This window comes from Oncorhynchus kisutch, linkage group LG28 (genome assembly GCF_002021735.2).
Source record: "Oncorhynchus kisutch isolate 150728-3 linkage group LG28, Okis_V2, whole genome shotgun sequence".
NCBI lineage: Eukaryota > Metazoa > Chordata > Actinopteri > Salmoniformes > Salmonidae > Oncorhynchus > Oncorhynchus kisutch.
The window spans coordinates 3,990,824-4,014,084 of NC_034201.2; the positions used below are offsets into that span (position 1 = coordinate 3,990,824).

General features: G+C 42.4%; 2 protein-coding genes across 6 annotated transcripts; both read left to right on the forward strand.

The window, feature by feature from the left end:
- Nucleotides 1-2,361: 2,361 nt before the first annotated feature.
- Nucleotides 2,362-7,784, forward strand: LOC109873020 (POU class 2 homeobox associating factor 2). 4 transcript variants are annotated; one of them, XM_020464500.2, is made up of 5 exons: nucleotides 2,362-2,824; nucleotides 4,673-4,773; nucleotides 6,253-6,295; nucleotides 6,596-6,900; nucleotides 7,171-7,784. In XM_020464500.2, exons 3-5 carry the CDS (start codon nucleotides 6,289-6,291, stop codon nucleotides 7,570-7,572), a joined length of 714 nt encoding a protein of 237 aa, XP_020320089.1. In that variant the 5' UTR covers nucleotides 2,362-2,824; nucleotides 4,673-4,773; nucleotides 6,253-6,288; the 3' UTR covers nucleotides 7,573-7,784. The 4 variants fall into 4 exon arrangements, with proteins under 4 accessions (XP_020320089.1, XP_020320090.1, XP_020320088.1 ...); XM_020464501.2 differs by lacking the exon at nucleotides 2,362-2,824 and adding an exon at nucleotides 2,917-3,115 and having other exon boundaries at nucleotides 6,250-6,295; XM_020464499.2 differs by lacking the exon at nucleotides 2,362-2,824 and adding an exon at nucleotides 2,917-3,100 and having other exon boundaries at nucleotides 6,250-6,295.
- Nucleotides 7,785-11,407: 3,623 nt separating this feature from the next.
- Nucleotides 11,408-23,123, forward strand: stk36 (serine/threonine kinase 36 (fused homolog, Drosophila)). Of its 2 annotated transcripts, none has more exons than XM_020464061.2 (21): nucleotides 11,408-11,725; nucleotides 11,864-12,004; nucleotides 12,138-12,215; nucleotides 12,342-12,472; nucleotides 12,882-13,131; nucleotides 13,351-13,444; nucleotides 13,562-13,722; nucleotides 16,331-16,512; nucleotides 16,731-16,869; nucleotides 16,999-17,115; nucleotides 17,333-17,509; nucleotides 17,799-17,890; nucleotides 18,023-18,086; nucleotides 18,175-18,285; nucleotides 18,465-18,539; nucleotides 18,626-18,743; nucleotides 18,989-19,115; nucleotides 19,285-19,468; nucleotides 19,793-20,833; nucleotides 21,433-21,570; nucleotides 22,895-23,123. In XM_020464061.2, the coding sequence occupies exons 1-20, from the start codon at nucleotides 11,642-11,644 to the stop codon at nucleotides 21,529-21,531; spliced, it is 3,465 nt and encodes a 1,154-aa protein (XP_020319650.1). In that variant the 5' UTR covers nucleotides 11,408-11,641; the 3' UTR covers nucleotides 21,532-21,570; nucleotides 22,895-23,123. The 2 variants fall into 2 exon arrangements, with proteins under 2 accessions (XP_020319650.1, XP_020319651.1); XM_020464062.2 differs by having other exon boundaries at nucleotides 16,734-16,869.
- Nucleotides 23,124-23,261: the final 138 nt, after the last annotated feature.

Here is a 23,261-nt window from a genome sequence, read left to right on the forward strand (position 1 = left end):
TCCTGAGCAGTGATTGGCCCATTGCCAGGAAGGAGAGAACAGTGTTTCACCCGTAGCCAGGAAGGAGTCAGGATGGGATTTCCTGTTGGCTCCTTTGTAGTGTCAGACAGATACAGGGCCCAGTGTGCCTCAGGTGTCAGTCCTGCAGTGTCTACAGTACCCCACCTGCTATAAGACCAAGGCCAGACAGTAGCCTGCACTATAGGCCAGACAGTACTCTCAGTACCCTCCACTGATTAAAAGAGACTAGAGAAGAGATGGCACTGACATTGACTGAGAATATCCTTTTGTAGGTCTATTGAGGCTGTTTTTTAATCAGGGATCCATTGATGTGGGCTTTAGAAGTAATAAGGGTCCTTTGTTTCTGAAATTAGTTTTTTTCATGAGGTTTTTATGATAAAAAATAGGCTAAAGGCACAGATACTTTACATCCTGTGGATTGACTATCAGAGGATGTCTCGTTCTGATATGTGAATGAGTGTCAGATGCCTGTGCTGTTGTGGCCTTAATTAAAGATGGATGCTGCAATGTTAGGGACTTTTTGGTCAGTTTTCCAAAATGATTAACTGGTCTGTCTCCATCCCTTCTCTCATTCTATGTTCTAGGATGCTCTTTGATCTCTCCTCTGGTTGTTTGTCTCTTTACGATGTCAGTCACAACCATCCCTCTCTCTCTCTCCCTCTGATGACATCCCTCTTTTGAAGAAGGGAAAATGTTTGAAGCCACTGCTACTCCTTGATAAGAAGTTGAAATTCCACTGCAACAAGAAAAGGTCCTAAAACACAAAAAGTTACATTTTCTCTCTGCCATCAACACTCTCTCACACCTGAGCTAAGCACACATCACAACACAAATCACCACTCTCCTCAAGACTTCAAAGTCCATTTTGAAGTCAAAGACCACGGCCAGGTGAGAAAGGAATCAATTCATTATTCATCTTTTTAGTTTAGTTTAAACCCATGTCATTTTGTGCCCCAAAGACAAACTACAAAGCCATGATCAAATTAACTATAAAGAGAGTTTGATGTCACAAGTTCATCTGTTGTGTTCTGCTGCCAGCCAGCCTCTCTTAAACCTCAAAGGCTGCCCGGCCTGTCGTAGGTGTAGACCATGTCACACTGCCTCCGCTCCCTCTGCCCACTTCCTCCTCGCTCCGATAGCCATCGACACACAGAGCCTGCGGGCCTAGTTAGTGCTCCTTCCTGTATTTAATTAAGAGTGCTGACAGGTCAGGAGCGTGAACGTCCTCATGCGCCTCCTCCTGCCGTCCTCCTCCTCTCAGCTGCCCGGGACGCGGGTGGCTGCGTGTCAAAGTCCACTTTGTTCACCCACCATATTGGATCTGCCATGAAGCATCCTGAGCCAATGCCTGTCCCTACTGACCTGAGAAATTGTCTATAGAATAAAGTCAATGAAGACCAAGTCCTGCAATGACTGTTGCTTGTGCCTACCTGTGTCTCTCTGTCTGTCTGTCTGCCTGCCATGGAAAGAACTGGAGAAAAGATAAGGTCAAGTTGTGCTATTAATACTGTACTGTTATTTTGAACGAGATGCTATCTCTGATCGACGACTCCCACCTAACTGTCTGAACGCAACTGCACTTGTTGATGTACCACTCAGACAATAACGAACACCCAGCACCTGAGGCTATACGCCACTCTGTCAGGCCATCTCTAACCCACAGGCCTCTACCCCCCACATCAACCATGACCCAATTACATTGGGTACAAAACATGTATCATATTAACAAACATGCACAAGTTTGAGGTACCCAGGCTCCATTGATATTGAGTCTGTTCAATGTTTGCTTCTTCTGCAAACCAGCAGACAGTGGCCACTGGCCTTTGGAGCTCTGTGTTGCCAGAGAGAGATAAAGAGGGCACTGTGTTATCAAACTGTACACACAGAGCATGGGCAGGGGGTTTCTCTCTAGGAGAGGGTGGAGTTAGTTAGCCTGATTATAATGTTCCCATGAAAACAGAAATGCAGCTTGAAACTATAATGATTCACTAAGCCTGGCCATTTCCATTTCTGTGGAAAGAGATGGTGCTTTCTACATAGGCTCCCCTGCAGGGGGTTACAAAAGCAGTTAGTTGGGCGGCAGGTCATTTAGTGGTTAGAGTGTTGGGCCAATAACCGAAAAGTTGTTGGATTAGCAGTGCACGCTGGTTAGCAGTGCACACTAACCAAAGTTGCCAGGTGCACGGTGTTTCCTCCGACACATTGGTGCGGCTGGCTTCCGTGTTGGATGCGCGCTGTGTTAAGAAGCAGTGTGGCTTGGTTGGATTGTGTATCGGAGGACGCATGACTTTCAACCTTCGTCTCTCACGAACCCGTACGGGAGTTGTAGAGATGAGACAAGATAGTAGCTACTAAACAATTGGATACCACGAAAAAGGGGTAAAAAATAAAAAATAAAATATATATGCATTTTAGAAGACAACATTTTAACCTAAGCGAATTACAGTTTGACATAATAAAGGACTTTTACAGGACTTTTACCAGAGATTCATATTGGACAACTGTTTAATCCCCTACCCAGTGTGGGGTCATCAGATCTACCCACATACAGCCGTTTGAGTCCTGGGAAAACCCCCTCTACTAGAACAAGTTGGCTTTGTGAGATATACTGTAGCTTGACAGGTGAACAAGCCTGACTTTTCAGTTAGGGCTTAAAAAAAAAGAAAAATTATGTTGTAGTATTCATCATCAAAAGTGGTTGCCCTCCTCTTTCTCTTACCGATCTCATCTTCTTCCTCATCATCTCCACCATCACCAAAACAATTCCCAAAACACATCCCCCTGCATCAGTACGATGGGAAAGGTAGGTTCTCTCTGTCTAATCTGGAATAATGATGCAAATGATTTTTTTTTTAACGTCCAGCCAATAATTTGCATTTACACAAAGCAAAAGACTGCCTCAGAGGCACTTCAATGACTGGGTTATCACATCTGAACTTCTATAGGACTGGCACAGAGTTAGATTGTAAGGGGCTGAAGTTTGGTATCATGAACACTGTTCACTTCAACTCCTGGATACATTAAGAGAATACCCTTTAAGATCCTTGTGTGGATAACTAGGCCTACACGATGGAAGCAGGTACGCTCATGGAGGGTACGGTACAGTATATTTTCTCATGTTTCATCTCAACATGGAAAGGCCTTTGTGCAAAACATCTTCAAACAATAATTGTTTATGTTTAGTGGCCGTATAAAAGAGCCTGGCTAAGTCCTTATTATAGATTTAATTGACGTTGAAGCCATGTTAGGTTACAACTAAGGAAAAACAACATGTATGTTTTGTGTCCTGATGGATTAGCCTATGGCATTTGTTCAATGCCTTCAAATCTTTTGCTTAAGGTAGATAGTTTAGCATATTATATTACTGGTATCTGGTAACTTTGAAGTTTAAGCCACTAGGGCTCATCGTTAGCCAACTGAATAAATCAAAATGACATTTTCCATGTCAATATTTAATTTATTTCTCAATTTCTTCCCCATAACACTTTTTTATGGATGTGTAACATTTCTGAGTAGCAAGAAATAGCCTACCATTTCTTAGAATGACTGCTGACATCACTGTTATATCATTGGCCACGCTTCCTGCCATCCAGGACCGATATACTAGACTGTGTCAGAGGAAAGCCCCAAAAATTGTCAAAGACTCCCAAGTCATAGACTGTTCTCTCTGCTACCGCACGGCATTCGGTACCGGAGCGCCAAATCTAGGACCAACAGGCTCCTTAACAGCTTCTACCCTCAGTTATAAGACTGCTGAACAATTAATCAAATGGCCACCCAAACTATTTACATTGACCCCCCCCCCCCCCCCCCCCCCCCATTTGTTTTTATACTGCTGCTCCTCGCTGTTTATAATCTATGCATAGTCACTTCACCCCTACCTACCTCGACTAACCTGTACCCCCGCCCATAGACTCGGTACCAGTACCCCCTGTAATCTAGCTTCGTTATAGATATTTAATTGTGTTACTTTTTATTATTATTTCATTTGGTAAATATTTTCTTAACTCTTTCTTGAACTGCACTGTTGGTTAAGGATTTGTAAGTAAGCATTTCACAGTAAGGTTGTATTCGGCGCATCTGACATAAAGTTTGATTTGATTTTGATTAGGCGTATCTTGCATCTTCTAGACTGTATTATCTAAAATGATTTTATCTGAAATTAAATCATATGACAGGGTGGGTTCCCATCTAACTTCTCCCATGATCTCATGGTATGGAAACTAGAACATCACAAGTGATGAAAGAAATCAGATTGGACAATGCCAATGCACGTTGTAGCCATTGTTAATATAATATCTCAAATAGGGACTTTCTGTATCATATCTTTTCTTTTGACAGTCCTGAGGAAAATATGCTGCCAAAAAAAGTCTTACTTTGTCCCGCAGCTCTTGCATAATATTCATGTTGTCTCATTTGAAACCCTGATGAAAAAATTATTACATTTGGAGCTACTAGACTGAGCAGATTGACCTTTTCATTTGATTGTACAATGTGTCTAGAGAGAGAGAGAGAGAATATCCTGCCTGTAGGCTACTAATATATTGACCAATACATACAGGTCAAATGTTTAATAACATTATCATAACAATGATCACTATTTATATTCTCTGGATAAACAGGTTATGACTTTCCCGTGGTTTCTTTGCAGAATACTCCAAAAGAGTGTACCAGGGTGTCAGGGTCAAACACACTGTCAAAGACCTTCTGGCAGAGAAGAGGCAGAGACAGACAAGTGTTCCCAGGTTCAACGTGAGTTTACTTTTCAGGCTTGTCCTCTTTTGCTCCCATCCATTTTCTCTGTTTCGGTCTTTCGCTCCCTAGTCGCCTCTCAGATTATTTACATTCTGTATCGTCTTTCTTTCAATTAAACAATCAACGCGACCACCACCGACCACACAAAGGAAATACCCATGGAGAGAGTGTGTGAGAGAGTGAAAGTGTGTGCTCCCAAGAGGCTTCGGTTGACAGTAGGCTACATCCCTGCTGGGCTTTCTGTGGTAGCACTAGCAGGTCACCTATCAGAATCCTGAAATCAGACACACCTGCCAATGCTACTAGCCTTCTCCCCAGCAGATAATTTCAGACAAGCAAGCCATTGTTGGGCCCCAGGCAGTTAAGCTGAGGTTAGGCCATCTCTAAACCCAGGCCTAGATCAAACAGGGAAAGACAACAAGCTCCTTTCATCAGTCACCACCAAATCATAAAATGGCTGCTCGTTTTCAGTTGGGGACAGGTCAGTCTGATGACTGATCACAAAGAGCGCGACTCTTTTTCATTAACTCTCAATGGGAATGGGGACTGTTTAAATAAACTGATGTATTGTCAATTGACATATATTTGTATTCTCATAGATATGGTTGGTCATTGTTGGCTGCCTGAAAAGCTTGGTTCACATGTGCGTCTTATGACAGTTTATGTGAAACCATTTCAAATGGTTCATGCAGCAGAGCATGAGGGAATTTACCTAGTTCTGCTATTACCCTGTAATCATACCGTCCAAACAGTTGAGAAGAATAACAAAACCTGTGTGAAGGAGAATTTTAGGGGGGATTTGAATAAAATGGACTAAACTGGAAGGACAATTGATTTATTCTAAACGGAATGATAGACTGGGGTCATTTTGCCCGTGCATTGCTACTCAGAGTAATTGGAAAATGCAAGTCCATTTAACGCTCATATATTTTACACTGGTAAAGTGTTTAGATAGGTATGGTATATTTAAATAAACCAGTCCAACTCTGCAGGTGTGATGTCTTCTCAGCCATCAGGCCCAGTCAGTATTGGCTCTGTATTCTGTCTGTGCTGTAGTATACTAGCTTGTGTATCAAACACGTTTATTTATAAAGCCATTTTTACATCAGCAGATGTCACAAATGGTTTATACAGAAACCAAGCCTAAAACCGCAAAGAGCAAGCAACGTGTACTCACTAGGGAAATGGCACTTGGAGGGGGTAGGGCACATCCCAATGGCGAATTGGCAAATTACATTCAAATTTTTACCCACAACATTTGCCTGCCTGCCCTCCATTCTGCCTCCTTCCCTCCCCCTCGGTCTCACTCAGTCTCTCCCATTCTCTCTCATGCTCATTGCTTACTTCCTCTCGCTCTGTCTCACCGGAATTGTGCTAGATCCAAGTTCAGTGCATTGTTTTGCATAATGCGCGCACACACACACAAGTGGTGCCAGTGTGGTAGGTAGTACTCATCAGTCTCTGTCTCACCAGCAGGCTGGGACAAGTAATTCCCAGGCAGCCTTTGTGCAGATGCCAGGTGAGTCTATTGTTGGAGCCCATTGTAATACTCACTATGGCTGAAGCTTTTACAACAGCATACAGTATGTGGGGTTCATATGTAAATATACCTGCTCCTATTTAGCTCAATTGGTAAGAACATGGCGCTAGCAACGCCAGGGTCATGGGTTCAAGTCTGGCTGGGATCACATATACTAAAATGTATGGACAGACAGTAATTTAAGTCTCTTTGGATAAAAGTATCTTCTAAATGGTATATATTATGGGGGGGGGGTTCCACTGTTACACTGGAAGCTTCACCTTTAGACTCTTTCTACAGGATCCCATATGCTTCCTGGTTACTATAGCATGAGGAGGCCCCCCTACCTGACTGACTCAGACTTCAGCCCGTCCACTAAACAGTACTCCTCAGATCCCTACAGCTCAGCCCTGGGGGGAAAGGCCCTCTCCTTCGACCACACCTCCACTTACCCTGCCTATATTGACAGCTACTATACACCCGAGTCATTTGGGGACTACCGTGGTGCCACAGCCTTCTCTACTAGCGGAGGATCCCTCTTCCCCACCTCGTCTCTACCTCATCTGCTACCACCTCTCCCTGGGGAATCATCAAATCTCCTCCTGGTACAAACACATTTCACCTTAACTGCTATGGAGACAGTTTCAAAAATAATACAGAGACAGAGAGTCTTCCTTTAGTGTGTCACAGTGCATTTGAGCTGCTGTCTTATAAAACGTAAAGGTCTCCCTTTACGGTCAAGTCAAGTGTAAGACCTTTAAGTTGTAAAAGACACCAGTCAGTCCTCAAATACTCTGAGTATTATGTGAAAACAGTAGATCTGTGTTGCTCTCTTAACCTTCCCCTCACTGTTCTCATATGTCTTCCCTCCAAAGAGAGACTCTTGGGAGCAGTCTGACGGACACTCAGTGAGCCAGGATGAGGTCCCAGTGCCCACCACAGCCACCTCTGGCCTGGCTTCACCTGACACTGACAGCCCCTCCCTCTATCGGCTGATACCTGGCCGTAGTGGAGGATCCACCCTGTCCGGCTCCCAGCCCTACTCTCTACACCCCCTGGAAGAGGTGCACTACCCTGGTGCCTCGTACAGCCCCTCATCCAGCTACCCCTCCAGTTACACATATTTGACATCCCCGGGGGAGACTTCAGGGGTCAAGGTATCACCTGTGCCCTCAGAGGACCCTGGCAGTGTAGCCGTCACCCTCAGTGATGCCTCGTGGGCCAAGGATGACGGGACTGGCTCTTGGTTGCCATATGAACCCAGGAAGGCCTATTGATACTGACTGAGACACGAACTGACATGTTGTTGTGGACATTAATGGATAGCTACAGTACAGTTCACTTCAGAGTCACTACCACAGAGAATGTGGCTGAATGTGGATGTGGGTTTGTTATACAATATAATTATATACTTTGTATTCCGTTTGACCTGTATATAAACATTTAATTGTGCAAATGATAAAATACAGATATAAATCTTTGATTGGGACATATGTGTCTGTGTTTTATAACTGTGTCTGTGTTTTATAACTGTGTCTGTGTTTTATAACTGTGTCTGTGTTTTATAACTCTGTCTGTCTGTCTGTCTGTCTGTCTGTCTGTCTGTCTGTCTGTCTGTCTGTCTGTCTGTCTGTCTGTCTGTCTGTCTGTCTGTCTGTCTGTCTGTCTGTCTGTCTGTCTGTCTGTCTGTCTGTCTGTCTGTCTGTGTCTGTGTCTGTGTCTGTCTCTGTGTCTGTCTCTGTCTCTGTCTCTGTCTCTGTCTGTGTCTCTGTCTGTGTCTCTGTCTGTCTGTGTCTGTGTCTGTGTCTGTGTCTGTGTCTGTGTCTGTCTGTCTGTCTGTCTGTCTGTCTGTCTGTCTGTCTGTCTGTCTGTCTGTCTGTCTGTCTGTCTGTCTGTCTGTCTGTCTGTCTGTCTGTCTGTCTGTCTGTCTGTCTGTCTGTCTGTCTGTCTGTCTGTCTGTCTGTCTGTCTGTCTGTCTGTCTGTCTGTCTGTCTGTCTGTCTGTCTGTCTGTCTGTCTGTCTGTCTGTCTGTCTGTCTGTCTGTCTGTCTGTCTGTCTGTCTGTCTGTCTGTCTGTCTGTCTGTCTGTCTGTCTGTCTGTCTGTCTGTCTGTCTGTCTGAAAAAGTATGAAAATGTACCATTAGGCCTACCTCTTTTGGGAGCATTGTAACTACATGGATGAGACAATAGAGGTCGCCTTAGACCAGGAAAAGAACGCTTCTTTTTGAGATGCATATTTGAATATTCAAATGCATACCCCACAATCATTGTTAATCGTTATGACGACAAGGTTGTACACTGTGTATATATATGAATCACAAAACGCAGAAGTAATTACAGAATAAATACAACGGACCTGTATTTTTGGTTCACGTCTTAGCCACGTTTGGAGGTCCTACCTCGTGTTTCGTTTGCTTCCATTGAGTGAGTTGATCCAGCACCTTGCCGCTGTCCACTGACTGAATCCTCTACCTGATCGGCTTTGCACTGCATTCTTCTCAGTTTTGTGTCTCCAAGCAAAATGTCGGGTGGTGAGTTATTTTATATTTTGATAACTGTGTATTGGTTGGCTGAAAAAGCATTAGCAAGTAAGTAAGTGAAATAAAATAAGTTGAGGACGTTGTTATTCTCATGCTCAAACTCATTTAAATGGACCATTGGCAGGAAATTACTGAAGTGTAGCCTAATGTTAAGATTCGGTCGACAATAAGGCTGGCGGCATATTCACCAATTAAGGATTTAGGTGCGCAAAAAAAGAAACTACGCACATTGCGTAAAATGGATAGGCTATCAAACTTCAGCACCTGCGTAAATGCATGTGTGAGAAGGCGGCGGGAAAAGCCATTTTCCTATGTATAAATCTACTAATTTCCTTGACACAGAAAAGCCAAAGGTCTACGAAGGTGTTCGGGTGAAGATCACGGTAAAGGAATTGCTGGAAAAGCGCAGAGCTCGTCAAATGAAATTGTCATCGGTAAGCTGAGACCCTTCGTTCCAAAACCAGAGAAAGATCACACATGCTCGCTCTCGCCATCATCATCATTTCCACTTTAAATAACTTTGCAAAAAAGTAACGTGTAGTAAAATACAATAAGATAAACTTCACAACGCACCTTTACTATGTGGTATATTAAACATACGATTTTGTGTAAAATAACACATTTTTGATATCTTACAGGAATGTGCAAACTCTTGGTATCAAGATGCTGTTGCCACACCTTCCTTAAGTCTAGTGCCAGAGCCAAGTGCACAACCCTGGCCCTGTGAGGACAACCCCAGTGACTATGGGACAGAGTGTCTCTCATTATACAGTGATAACTTCAGCTCGGCTCAACAGACTGAACCTGCAGCATACAGTGAACCCTGCAACTACACTCATCAACAGCCCTGGTCCCTTGGACATATATTGCACAAGGACTATAGGGAAGGACAGGTACGCATAATGGCCATTCACACAGTGATATCCTTTAGCTTCCTCCCCTGTTTTTTTCCCCTTCTTAAATGCTTATGTGGTGGATCTATCGCTAATTCCCTCTGTTCTAGCTGTAGGCTAATTGATTATCTTCCTAGATGTCTAGGACTGTTAAATAGCCTCTTTGAATGTTCCCAAGTCTTGAATATCCCTTTTAGAATGTGGCGCCTTGAAAGCGCCTTGGCTAAGGCATATTTGGTTGTCTGAAAGGACACACTGCGACTTTTTAAATGCCACAGCGAAGACTTCTCTGGAAATAGTGTAGTTTCGAAGCGCCACCGAACAGGGGTGTAACGTGTCTGGGAAGGAATGATGCTTCTGAAGGGGGTTTAACATCCATCAAGGCATCCAGCACTGTCAATCAAATTATCTTGAGCTGTCTGCATGTTGCCTGCGTGCAGACCACTAGATCCTAAGAGAATTACTTTGAAGTTCATTAAATACAATGACTTTCCAATACATTTAGTAAGAAAGAAAACACATATCTACCCTACCATAAAAAAAACAGAAAGGCAACACAACAGCACATCCATATGTAAGGTTTATTGTTGTCGTGGATACAATCCCGAACATTCTATGAGGAAAATAATTCTACAGTCTAAAAAGGCACAGAGGCTTCTGATGCGGCCCTTTTTGTAATTTATCCATTTTCGCGATTGACCGTGTCTTGTGCATGAAAAGGGTACAATTGGATGCATATTCTCTTGAACATCATCTTTTCATGTTTTGTTGCAGGCCTCCTGGTCCTCATTAGAGATTTGGACTCCGGCCTGCACACCAGAGAAAATTAATCCTTTGGACACCCATCATCTCCCCTCCTCACTACAAGAATACTCAGACCCTGTGGATCCCACTTACATATCGCTTAATACAAATGTCACTCAATATGATACCTCTGTGTACTCAAACCCTACTGAATCGAGCTCTACAATACAGTGGATGCCCTGACCTAAGTAGCACAGGTTATTATGGGTCAACTTTGGACAACTGTTATTATAAATGGCAAATGTCAAGCATGAGTCATGTTTAAATACAGAGTTTCTGGAGGGTGGCGGGGAGATGGTGGCTGGCTGGGCGCACTCTGTTCTGTGCCCCATCTGGAGACCAACCTGAGGTTTAGGGCTGGCAGGGTCTACCAGCTGTGTGTGTGAGTGTACGAGAGAGAGAAAGTGAGATAAGGAACTTTTTTTATAGATTGCCATAATTATTTTTCAAGTCAATAAAATGAAATTGAAAAAGGTTGTCGTTTTTGATCATCCAGAGCTGTAGTTTATCCAAATATGGTTTAGTATGGTTTATAAACTCGTTTAACTATCTTTTTCCACATCCATCTATTCATTATATTTCTATGGCCCAACTCCACCGACAGCATTGGTTACTGAGACGCAAAATCGGTTGTTAGGCTAAGGACCCATGTTAAATTTGCTGTCTTCTCAGTAGCCTGCCTCGAATATGTATTACGGTTTAATACAAACCATTCAAAGTAACGTAATGAAGTATTTTACCAATAATTATAATAATTTGTTATGAAATAATTAATGCGATGTTGTAATAATCATTAGTATTGTCCCTATGCTTCTTTGTGAGACTGTTTTTAAAACGGCGCTTTCTTTAGACGCAACAGGTGGTCAAGCGCTCTTTGTTTTCTTCCTCTGCACATTGGTTAGCACTTCATTGCAGAAAAATAACAAATATTCATGTATTTTATACTCATGGAGCAAATTTAATATATGTTAAGGTCCTTCAAATAACTAGTCTCTGTGACTCAATTCACCTCTCTATCATTTTTCGAGGGATAACGTGGATATTCAAGTTTTGATAGCGAACGTTAACGTCGTTAAGCGAGCTAGCTAAGTTCTCAAACACTCTTCAGAATGGACTTGTATCACGTTTTGGAGATGATAGGAGAGGGCTCGTTTGGACGAGTGTATAAAGGACGTAAAAAGTTCAGTGGCCAAGTGAGTATATGGTATATTGGGAAAATATAAAGTTACACACTGACCTTTCTGCTGTACGTTAACATCAGTTTTGTCTGTCATTAATAGCTTGTTGTGCTCCCTTTCATTGCGCATCCATTTTGTTTTGGTCCGTTGTAGGTCGTGGCACTAAAGTTTATCCCCAAGGTGGGCCGTTCTGAGAAGGAGCTGCGCAATCTCAAAAGGGAAATTGACATCATGAGGGGACTTGAACATCCGAACATTGTCCTGCTCTTAGACAGCTTTGAGACCGAAAGAGAGGTATGTAAAAGCTGTTGTCTTCACCTGCATATAATGTCATATGTTACATTATTACTTAGTATGGAAGATACATGCTTACAATACATTTTAATTGAATTAATAACATGATGATAATGCTGTCTATTCATGGCAGGTTGTTGTTGTGACAGAGTATGCAGAGGGAGAGTTGTTCCAGATCCTTGAAGATGATGGTAACTTACCAGAGAGCCAGGTAAAGCCATTGACTCATGGTTATTTCTCAACGTACTACAATAAGAATGACAAAGTACTATAAAATGAAACCTATTATCAATCAAACAGCAGATATTCATGCATGTATTTTTCATCCTATGCAAAGGTCCGTGATATTGCCTGCCAGCTGGTCTCTGCCTTGTATTATTTGCATTCCCATCGGATTCTCCACCGTGACATGAAACCACAGAACATTCTGCTGGGTAAAGGAGGGGTGGTGAAGCTGTGTGATTTTGGGTGAGTATATTTGGTACTGAAAGGACAGACTTTGTGTTGAAGGAGAACTTTGTGGTGTTGAAAGCTGTGACATTCAATCTGTTAAGAAAAGCTCTGGCGAGGCCAAAAGGCCAAAACGTAAGCTTGAATAAAAATAGTGATAGCTATTAGCAAGAACAGTGTGCGGGTTTCTCTTTTCTTTCAAGTATTCTCATTGTTACCATGCACCTGCAACAGACAGCTCAGATGTGCGAGTGCTTTTTTGAATTTTGATTCAATCAGTTATAGAAATCTCACTGATGAGGGTACACTCTTCATTATATGTATGAGAAGAGGAAACTCAAGTGGAGACTGATGCCTAATTATACCCTATAGCGAGTCTGTCTGTCTGCCTGCCTTTAACTGTACCTGTGTGTGTCCTATCCTCCAGATTTGCTAGAGCAATGAGTGTGTCCACCCTGGTCCTGACCTCCATCAAGGGGACGCCCCTCTACATGTCCCCAGAACTGGTAGAGGAGAAGCCCTACGACCACACAGCCGACCTCTGGTCTCTGGGCTGCATCCTCTATGAGCTCCACACGGGGGCGCCACCCTTCTACACCAACTCCATCTTTCAGCTGGTCCAGCTCATAGTCAGAGACCCGGTCAAGTGGCCGGACACCATGAGCCAGACCTGCATGGTACTACAGAGTCCCTGTTAACTCTGAATTAATCCAGTGTTTTACCTTGAAATACAAACTGAATCATGCTACATTTCACTGTGAAACTAATAGTGAAACATTTAGTTTGTGTAATTCAATTTGAAATTGAAACTATTGATTTTAAGCTCATGTATATTAATTAAGATAGCATTTAGAGTCCCATCACCACATGGCTTGTCTATAATCTTTCCATGCCAGACTTTCCTGAAAGGTTTGTTGACCAAAGACCCACAGAAGAGGTTGTCGTGGCCACACCTCCTAAAACACCCATTTGTTGCTGATGGAGTTCTAGGTAAGACCCTTTTTTAAATTCTATATTCTACTTTTTATGATAGACCTTTTTAAATAACAGGCTTCTATAGTAGACATAGAGACCTCGTCTATTCCTTGTGTTGTTGTTGTCTTGTAGTTCTCTCAGACCCCGTTGTGTCCAGCCCGCTGACAGTGGCCGCCAGCCCAGACCTGCAGGTGCTGAAACTCCAGCAGGCAGTACAGAAAGCAGCGCCACATGGTGGAGAGGGGAGGTTACTGCGCAAGGCCAGGGAACAGAGGGACAAGAGGAACAGACAGGTAGGTAGACTGGGCAAGGGCCCTCACTAGCTTTAAGCACCAGCTGTCAGAGCAGCTCACAGATCTCTGCACCTGTAACATAGCCCGTCTGTAAATAGCCCATCCAACTACCTCATCCCCATACTGTATTTATTTATTTGTCTTGCTCCTTTGCACCAAAGTATCTGAGGCGGCAGCGTAGCTTAGTGGTTAGAGCGTTGGACTAGTAACTGAAAGGTTGCAAGATCGAATCCCCGAACTGACAAGTCTGTCGTTCTGCCTCTGAACAAGGCAGTTAACCCACTGTTCCTAGGCCCTCATTGAAATTAAGAATTTGTTCTTAACTGACTTGCCTAGTTAAATAAAGGTAAAATAAAAAATCTCTATTTGCACATTCATCTTCTGCACATCTAACACTCCAGTTTATTAATTGGTATATTGTAATTACTTTGGCCTATTTATTGCCTTACCTCCCTTATCTTATTCTCATTTGCACACACTGTATATAGACTTTTTCTACTGTATGTTTGTTTATTCCATGTGTAACTGTTGTTGTATGTGTCGAACTGCTTTGCTTTATCTTGGCCAGGTCACAGTTTATAAATGAGAATTTGTCTACCTTGTCTAGCCTACCTGGTTAAATAAAGGTGAAATAAATTTAATAAAAAATGAACACTTGCCCGGGACAATTATTATTTATTTTTTTAAATAGCAGACTAATGATTTAAGTAGACCGAATGGACAAGTAAAAGAAATCACACAAAAATCTCTATCTTAAACAATATATTACTCTGATCAGAATGTCATGCGGATGCAATGATTTGCGCACTATTCTCCCAATTTCAGAAGAGCTCATCGGAGTAGAATTGTTTTGCAATGACAGGAACGAGCAGTCTTTTTCAATCACCAATCACTGGTTGCACCAGCCCTTCTATGAGTTACAAATGGCGCAAATTCAACGACTAGTGGGGAGCAGGCGTATGGTGTTAAATTGGGACTATATCATGATAGGCAAAGAAAATATTAGCAATCTCTTTTTTTTTACGTGTCTTTGGTTCATATTGCACACACACTCTGCAGGCTTTTGGAGTTGCATATGCGTGAGGTTATTTAAGGTTACATTAGCAAGCTAAATGTTTCTTATCAGTGATAGATGAGACAACAAATAGATGAGCTATCACCTCCACTTATTTGCCCAGCTAGAGATTAATTAACCAAATACACAGATCGATTCAGTTAGACTAATCAATCAATGTGGTTTTGTTTATCAGACAAGTCATGGGTTTTTGGTTGGGAGTGAGTGAGGAGAAAAATAATCCACTTGTTGAGATGAGCAAACTAGACTAAGGATGATCATAAGCACTCACCTCAATTAAGCTAAAATTTTCCTGACCTAATTGCAACCAAATATCCAAATGGGGATTCAGTGAAAACTCAAAGTCTGACATTGATTGATTTATCAAGACATGTCCCCCAAGCTTGTCTCAAAGCATCACGATGGCGCTGTCCCAATCAAAACAGTGCTGAAATTATAATATCTTCCACTATTGCTTTCATTTATTAACAGTTGGTGGCTTTGGGAGTTTCAGAATATTTTATCCTTACAAGGTTATAGATAAACATATCTTAGTTACCTTGCTTTGAAGTAGCCTACCTTAGCCTTTTGATCCCTGATTAATTGAATGAGGGAATTATTTTATAAAGACATAAAGTATTAGTTTTAATTGTAGTGTAGCAATGTTTTATAGGCTACTTAAGGCGTCACAATGCTTCTGTTCGGCTGGTGCCTAGCCTAACCGAATGAGTGTGCGTGCATATTCCCTTAAAAGATCTTTGCTTGAAAAACTAGAGCAAAAACGGCAATAGTACTCTTTGTCCGTTTTGAAACGAAGTAGCCAGTATGCACTTCCTCAAAAGAGTCCGAATGAATTTAAGATAACTCAAGAAATCTGTCATTAATTTCAATTTTTTTTTGCCAAAGAGATCTTAGATGTAAAAACTAACAGATGTTTGGTGCAGTATTTTTCTATGAAAGAATGTGCATGAAAACAAGTTGTCTCTCATTGAACGACAACACTTTATTGAAGAATCTCTACTGTTGACCAATCACTGATGAAGGGGCATAGACTTTTTGTGTGCCTGATAAGCCAAGAAAACCCTTAAGTCCAAAACAAACAAAAATGTCACAAAATGTCATCATAATAAATTCACAAACTCCACTAAACTGGGAAGCATGTGGACGCCTTTAGGGTGGCCAACCAAGGGAGCTTTGTTGTATTTTGATAGGCAGAATGTAGGCAAAAAAAAACAGATTTTCTATGATAATAATAATGATGATAATGCATTTTATTTTGTAAAGTGGTTCCTTGCATCATACAATGATGTAAAAATTGTGTTTCAAAAATCTGTCCTACTTGTCTGAAGGTTATAATGTCAAACACTGTGTGCACAAAGTGACAGACAGAGCTGTTGAATCAACACACAGTATCAGGCCAGAAATGTTGTAAAAGTAAAGTTTCATGTGTATCATAATTGTGTGTGTCGTAATCATGAACGTACATAGAAATGGAAAGGAAGGACAAGCTGTTCTATTCACTAACTTTACCACTCATGTACACTCTATGCTCAGGTGGGAAACGGAAAGACTGAATCATCTAGTCGGGCACTTTCAAGGACAGCCCCTGTAGTGAAGCCCCTGTCCAAAGACAGCCTGGTGGCTCCCTCAGATGGTTTGGATCAAGATCTGTCACAATTAACCGCCAATCTGAGCCTTACCCCAAAACAGTCTGCCATTGAGATTTCCACTAACAGGTACAATGTGGTGAGCCTTTAAAACTCCAGACAGTCTACTCCCCACAGACAGGTGTGTTCTATGAAAATGATCAATGGAAAGCACTCACACATCTGGGGGTTGCTTCTCCAGGTACATCGTAAATGTTCAAAGCTTTGACAAAGGATGTCAACCTGAAACGTTACTAATTTATAAAAGTTGTTTATGTAAATGTAAGGGGTTTCCCCCGTGTCCCCAGCAGGGGTCAGATCAGCCGGGACTACGAACAGGAGTTCCCCTCTGTGGAGGTTGGGCCCCGACAGGCCCTGAGGCGACCTGAGACTCAGGAGCGGGACCAGGCCAGGACCAGCCTGAGTGCTGTGAGGCTCCACAGCCAGGTTAGTGTCACTGCTGCTGGAGAGAAGTGCTCTTTGAGTGACGAAGACACAGTCTAGGATAGGGTTTTGGGTTTCATTAGTTTTTCTTGGTTTGTAATTCATTGTTGGTTCTTTACTACTTTTTGTTAGGATGTTGACAGTGATGAGGAGTGGGAGAGGTTGATCCAGCAGACCTCCGTTTCCAGCGGCCAAACCATTCAAATCATACCTCGATTGAAAGAGAAGTTGCTGACATCCAAAAACTTGGTAACTACTACTTACAGGAAACTACAGTAGACTCAAGTTAGTTGAATTCAAGTTGGATAGAAAAAAATGTATTTGGTGTGATTTGAATTCAATGACACCGTAAAGTGTGGGATGTCTTCTATGCTGGTGACAAATCCAATGTCCCCTCTAAGGATCAATAACGTTTATTCAAATGTTTTCTTTGACATAAACCCTGTGGTTCTGTGTTCTTGGTCAGCTATTGGATGGTATCCTGGAGGGGGCATGTCAGATCCGTCAGCCACTGAAGGTCCTGTCCAACCTGATCTTGACCTCCGACTCAGAGGACTCCCATCGACTTAGACAGGAAGTTGGACTACCTCATTTCCTGTTCAACCTAGTCCAGGATATTGTGGAGAATCCAGTGGTCGTTAAGGTTAATTTGGTGATATTAACCAGTCTTATTATTTTACCTTTATTTCAACAAGGAACACAGACTGAGACCAAGGTCTCTTTTACAGCTGGGCCCTGGGTATACATGTTATATTTTCATAGATCTTGACTTGGTCTTCAATAATCCAATGAGATTGTGAGAACTATTTGATGGCTGTTTTATTCAAGTAAATATGTGCCAGTAAGGACTGCAATGTTAATTTCAGTGGATATCCCCTCAACTGCTAACTCGCTTTTTCTGTCTCTCTCATCATGTTAATAATCTCCATCAGCAACCATGGAGTGTGACAGTACTGGGGGAAGTTATTGTTCTACTCTTGAACTATTGGGAGAAGCACCGTGACTGGCAACAAGCAGAGAACAGGTTTGTTTCTTTATTTCTTCTCCCCTCTTAGTGGTTTAACATTTGTATTTAGCACATTTACATAATTAGAGGTCATAGTTTAAAATGACAATATTTCAATGTCATATGACACAAAACCTTTTCTCACTGTAGACTGGAAGATTACGCCATGCCCTTTTTCAAGATTCTTCTTCGGCCTGACCCTAACCCATTGGCAGTAAGTATGAAACCACTCAAAGAAATGCAGTAGGCTAGTCGTGTTGAATTGGCTCTGGACAGACTCCTTTTCTCCATCTCTCATCTAGCCTCTGGCTGCAGCCATTCTGGCCATATTCAGCCAGTGTGGAGTCTCTGTGGTTGTTAGCATGGACAGGATCACTGCCCAGCTCAACAAGCTTCTCTCAGACTCCGATGAGGTAGGCTATGACTTGCATAGCTAATGTGTATGATTGAATGGTGTTATCTTTGTGTGTAAATATTTATACAAATTATTTGTATGACAGCTTTTTACTTCTAGAAATAGTTTTGCAATGAAAAAATCTATATGATTTGTTGTGTCTGACTAGACTGTTCCCTGAAATGTTCTCTCTCCCAGCCACGCGTCCCGTTACCATCAGGCTGGGGGTTCTGTGATGGCTTCTTGGCATTGGTTCTCCACACCGTAACTGAGGTTAATTGTGCCTGCATACAGATTTGTCAATAACAAAAACTATTTTGATCCATTTAAAAAAAGATCCCCTTTTATTCTCTGAACAGCATGAAAGTCCTCCACACTCTGCTTCTTTGGATCCAAGCATTCTGCGTCTCCTGTGGGTGAAAGTTGGTACTTCACTGGAGAAAACATCAGCCAGAACAAAGTTCTGCTCCTCAAATGGTATAAACTACACTACCTGATGATGTTGGTCTCTCACCAAAGTTGAACACAATGAAGAAGGCTCAAACCGAAACGTCTGTCTAATCTGTTTCCCTGCCTACTTAAAAAAGACATTGAACAACAAACAATTATTTTCTGGAATTCTGTCTTATTGTTATTATTATTACCCTTCATTTTTTTTGACAGGTTTTGGGTTGAGCTCTCACCAATCTAATATAAATGGTTTCCATCTCCTCTCCCATCAGGACTGTATGTGTTCCTGTCCCTCGCCCTTTTTGCCCTTACCAGGGACCCGTACTGCTGTGTTCCCCTGTTCTCAGACAGCGACACAAACTGCATACTCACCCTGGGCCACCTGCTCACCACTGATTGGTTAGTGACCTCTCCATCTCTTTCTCGCTCTCTCTCCGTCTAGCTGTCTTCTTGCATAACACATCTTCTTATTCACTTGTGATTGTCCTAATAATACTTATAGCATATCAACAGTCAATCAATACCATACTGTTACGGTGGTGATATGTGGAGAGTGCCTCTTTTCCAGTCTTTCCAGGCCGTCTGACGAGACTCACGGCCAGCTTTGGGGTTGTGACTCCAGTGTGAACAGCCTATCAGTGTTGAGCTGCCACCTGCTGTGTTTCCCCTTTGCCCTGGACCTGTCCTCAGAGACCATGGACAGACTACTCCAGCTGTACCACAGTGCTGGCATTGTCTCTGGCCTGCTGCAGGTCAGGCTCTCCCCTTACAGCACCCTTACAAGAACATTGTTAAGACTTTGGATGTATGAGTATATATTGACAATGCACAAAGACCCCACTCTTAATTAATCTCCCTCTGTTGATATGTCTGTCTGACATACCGAGTGACTGAAAACCTTACAGTTTTTCTGATGAATTTTAAGACGCCGCTTGCTCTAGTCACACATCCCACAACTGCTACTCCACCACACTGCTGTCTTGACATCATTGGGAGAACATTGTGTTGTTCAATGTCTGGTGTCTTTGATGGTTGAACTGGATTGTGTGTGTTTGTTTTTTTCTGTTCTGGATCAGGTTATCCAGTCCGTTCCTCCTTCTCTCCTGGAACTGCCTCTCTCTCTGCTATGTCGCCTACTGCTGTGTGACCCCGGCCGCTCTGTCCCCTGCTTCACAGCCGCCGCCAGGGCCCAAGGCTTCTTCTCTCCACCCAGCAGTGACCCCAAGGAGGATAGAAGAGACCAGGCCCCAGCCTCCAGGGTCAGGGACCAAGCTGGGCACCCAGTGTCTGTATCTAGGACTGCCAGCTCCCTTCTCTCTGACCTGCTAAAGCCTGAAAGTGAAGCCCTGTGGGGGTCGGCCGTGGAGCTCTTCACCCTACTATCCCAGGTTGCCCGCTGCTCCCCCAGGTCCCGACCCTCCACCCCTCATCTCTACCTGGAGCCTGCTCCCCTGCACCAGGCCCTGGCTCACCCAGACGACAGGGTCAGAGCTGCTGCCTGTAGCCTGCTAGGTAACCTGGACCCGTTTACACCTCATACTCCTCCCTCCACCAGTGACCCACAATGGACCCGGCTGCAACCCGCCATCCTCAGAGACATAATTGGCTGTCTCCACGACCCCTCCACGTCCGTACGGAGGATGGCCTGCAAGGCCGTGGGCAATTGGCTGGGGCTTATTGGAAAGGCAGAGTTTAGAACACGGAGAGCCAATGGGAGAGAGAACAGTAGTGCCCCTATTACAGCCCGGGACAGGAAGAAGGGCAAGCCAGACAAGACTGTGTCCACCCAGTCCCTGGTAGGAGACGGAGGAGACTCATCCACAACACTCAAACAGCAAGTAGCAGACCAGGGGGATGGACGTGGATGGGTGGCGGAAGCCAATTGGGCAACAACTGAGCTACTCTCCCTCATAGCGGACCCTGATGCCCTGACGCGCCGCCACTGCTGCGCTGCCCTGGGCAACATGGCTGCTGTGGAAGGGGGTGTGGCCTCACTGCTGGAGGGAGACGTGCCCCTTCTCCTCCTACAGGCCGCCTGTACCGACTCCCAGCATACAGTCCAACAAGCGGCTGTTGCTACCCTGAGCTTATACAGCCAACAGGATGCACTACGACAGGTAATAGAGGGTGATATTATCAAGGGGTAGACATTGAAATAAATATAAGCACCATAGAATAGTTTAGTCACAGTGGATCAAACTTCATATCCTCCATGAGATGGTGAATGTCTATCTAACACACATTTTAAAATGTAAAAAAAATTATAATAACTGTGGCTTGTTATCTAATTTGGAATGCAAATAATACTACTCTTTGAAGTGTTTATGTAGTTATTAGACTTTCTACATTTCTAAAACCTTTTTATCCCCTCCGAACCCATTGCTTACACAAAAAGTTTTTATTTAGTCTTTCTATTATATAATTGATTGAGTTTCTTAAATGTTGCCATATCTCATGTCATGATCAAACACCAAAACTTTCTTTACTCACCATTGCCTTTAGTCATTTAACTCTGGATGCAACACTGCATGTCTGCTCACACACACACATTCACTCTCTTATCACTCTCATGCTTACACAGATACACATACTCTCTCACACAAACATACTCTCACACACACACACACACATTCTCGCTCTCTCTAACACATACACAAACATACTAACTCTGTCTCTACTAAGACCATATTCCAACCTATTTCATCTGTGCCTTAAGGCTCTGCTGTCCCTTGATGCACGTGAGAAACTTCGTCAGGCTTCACAGCATGTCGCACCTCCACAGTGTGACTACTGTCAGATCATCAAGCTGCTATGAAGTCCAATGCAGCGAGTGAGAGAATAGCGTGTCTATTTGGTAAGATCAGACTTGTGGATCAGCCCGTCTGCCTTTGCCTTAATACCGGGATTCAATGTATAAGCTGGATGCCGGATGTTATATCCCCTACCCATAACTCATCTGTGCAGCACGCTGGTTGATGAAATTATTGGCATCAATATTTTATGTCTTTGTTTTAGAAGATAAAAGTACATTTCATTACATTGAGGGATTGTCATTTGTAATTTGGGATAACTTGTTAATGTGTTTTACTCTCTTGAATTGAAAGGTGCGTAATTGATGTGTTTAGTTTGGGCAATGTGGTCTGGACTTGTACGGTGTAAGTCAAGTGTTTTGAGTGTAATGGAATTTGTAATGCTTTGAATTTGAATAAAGTATGTAGTGTAAGCCTATCATAAATGGATAGATTTTGTTTAACTATGTAAAAAGGTAGTTTTCAAGTAATTCTTGACGAAGACTTTTGATTTGTTATGCACTGGTATTAATAAACCCTCCTGTGTGTAATGACAAGGGTTAAATTTGTGATAGTTTGGCTCAAAAGCAGGTAAAACAATCTTAATAATTAGATAAAAATGACATATGCACACACTATCAATTCATTCAAATCATAATTTAACGAAGTATAATAACTAAATTGTAAATCAAAAAAACTACAGGTGGCCAAGAGAGCAAGTTTTCAGAACAAAATAATATTCTAAAAATCTGTTTATTTTGAGATGTTGTCAACATTTAAATTAGCCCATTTTATGAGACGGAATATCATTCATGTATGAATATAAAGGGATTTAGAACATTGGCATTGCACATGTTGGTTGTACAACTTTCTTGCCAAAGTGCAGTTTGCGGCAATTACCAGGAAGAGAGAGATCATGTTGTGGATTTCCTTGTGGCACAAATATGTTTCGTATGATCCAATTCCATTTTAGATGGGCATAAGGTCTCTTGTGAAAATGTCTCAAATTAGTATTTGTCAAAGTAAATGTTTTTCCCCCGGAGTATATAAATCAATATTTGAGTGAAATGCATCCCCTTAAAACATCATTTTTGAGGAGATAAAATATATATCAAATACTGTTGAACATTATATGCTTGATAACATTTGGTCCTAGGCTGTGTGATATAATGTGACTGATAGAGTCGATACACACCTTCAATGATAATTTAATATGTGTTGTTGAGTAGGCTAGTGCCTGATTTCGTGCTGAATAGGGCCTATATGACAGTTTAATATGTATGTAGTAACACTATTTTATATGTAAAATGACATGTTGAGATTTTTAGCATGTCATTTTTTTTTTTATATGTAGGTCTACACCACTTAAAACTTGTCTTCTTTTCACAGAAAATGACACCCTCTGGAGTGAATACTGGGTCCATCTCACATGGAATGACTGGTTGCACTTGTTTGAAAAAATGTATAAATATATATGCTACAGGTATGTATGTCAAAGAAAATCCTGTCGTGTATAAAAATGGCTTGCCCTCCATAACAAAAATATAGACGGGTGTTTTTGGCCTTACCCTCCGAGGAGCAGACTGATAAAGCAATAAAACGTTAAATATATTTGAAATCGAGCCAGATTCTGTACAGTCCATGTAATCCACGCTGTGTAAAAGACAACAACATAGCCTAAGCATCCCAAAAAAATATACTTTTAATGCCTCATTTCGAAACAGTTCCAAGAAGTATCCTAATCTATCCGTTATTT

Coding starts and splice junctions, on each gene's coding strand:
- LOC109873020 (XM_020464501.2), top strand. CDS start 3,091: ATGGAAGCAGGTACGCTCATGGAGG. Junction 3,116..4,672: donor AGCAGGTACGCTCATGGAGG/GTACGGTACAGT, acceptor GTTTCTTTGCAG/AATACTCCAAAAGAGTGTAC. Junction 6,901..7,170: donor AATCATCAAATCTCCTCCTG/GTACAAACACAT, acceptor TTCCCTCCAAAG/AGAGACTCTTGGGAGCAGTC.
- stk36 (XM_020464061.2), top strand. CDS start 11,642: ATGGACTTGTATCACGTTTTGGAGATGATAGGAGAGGGCTCGTTTGGA. Junction 13,132..13,350: donor CCATGAGCCAGACCTGCATG/GTACTACAGAGT, acceptor TTTCCATGCCAG/ACTTTCCTGAAAGGTTTGTT. Junction 19,116..19,284: donor CACCTGCTCACCACTGATTG/GTTAGTGACCTC, acceptor CCTCTTTTCCAG/TCTTTCCAGGCCGTCTGACG.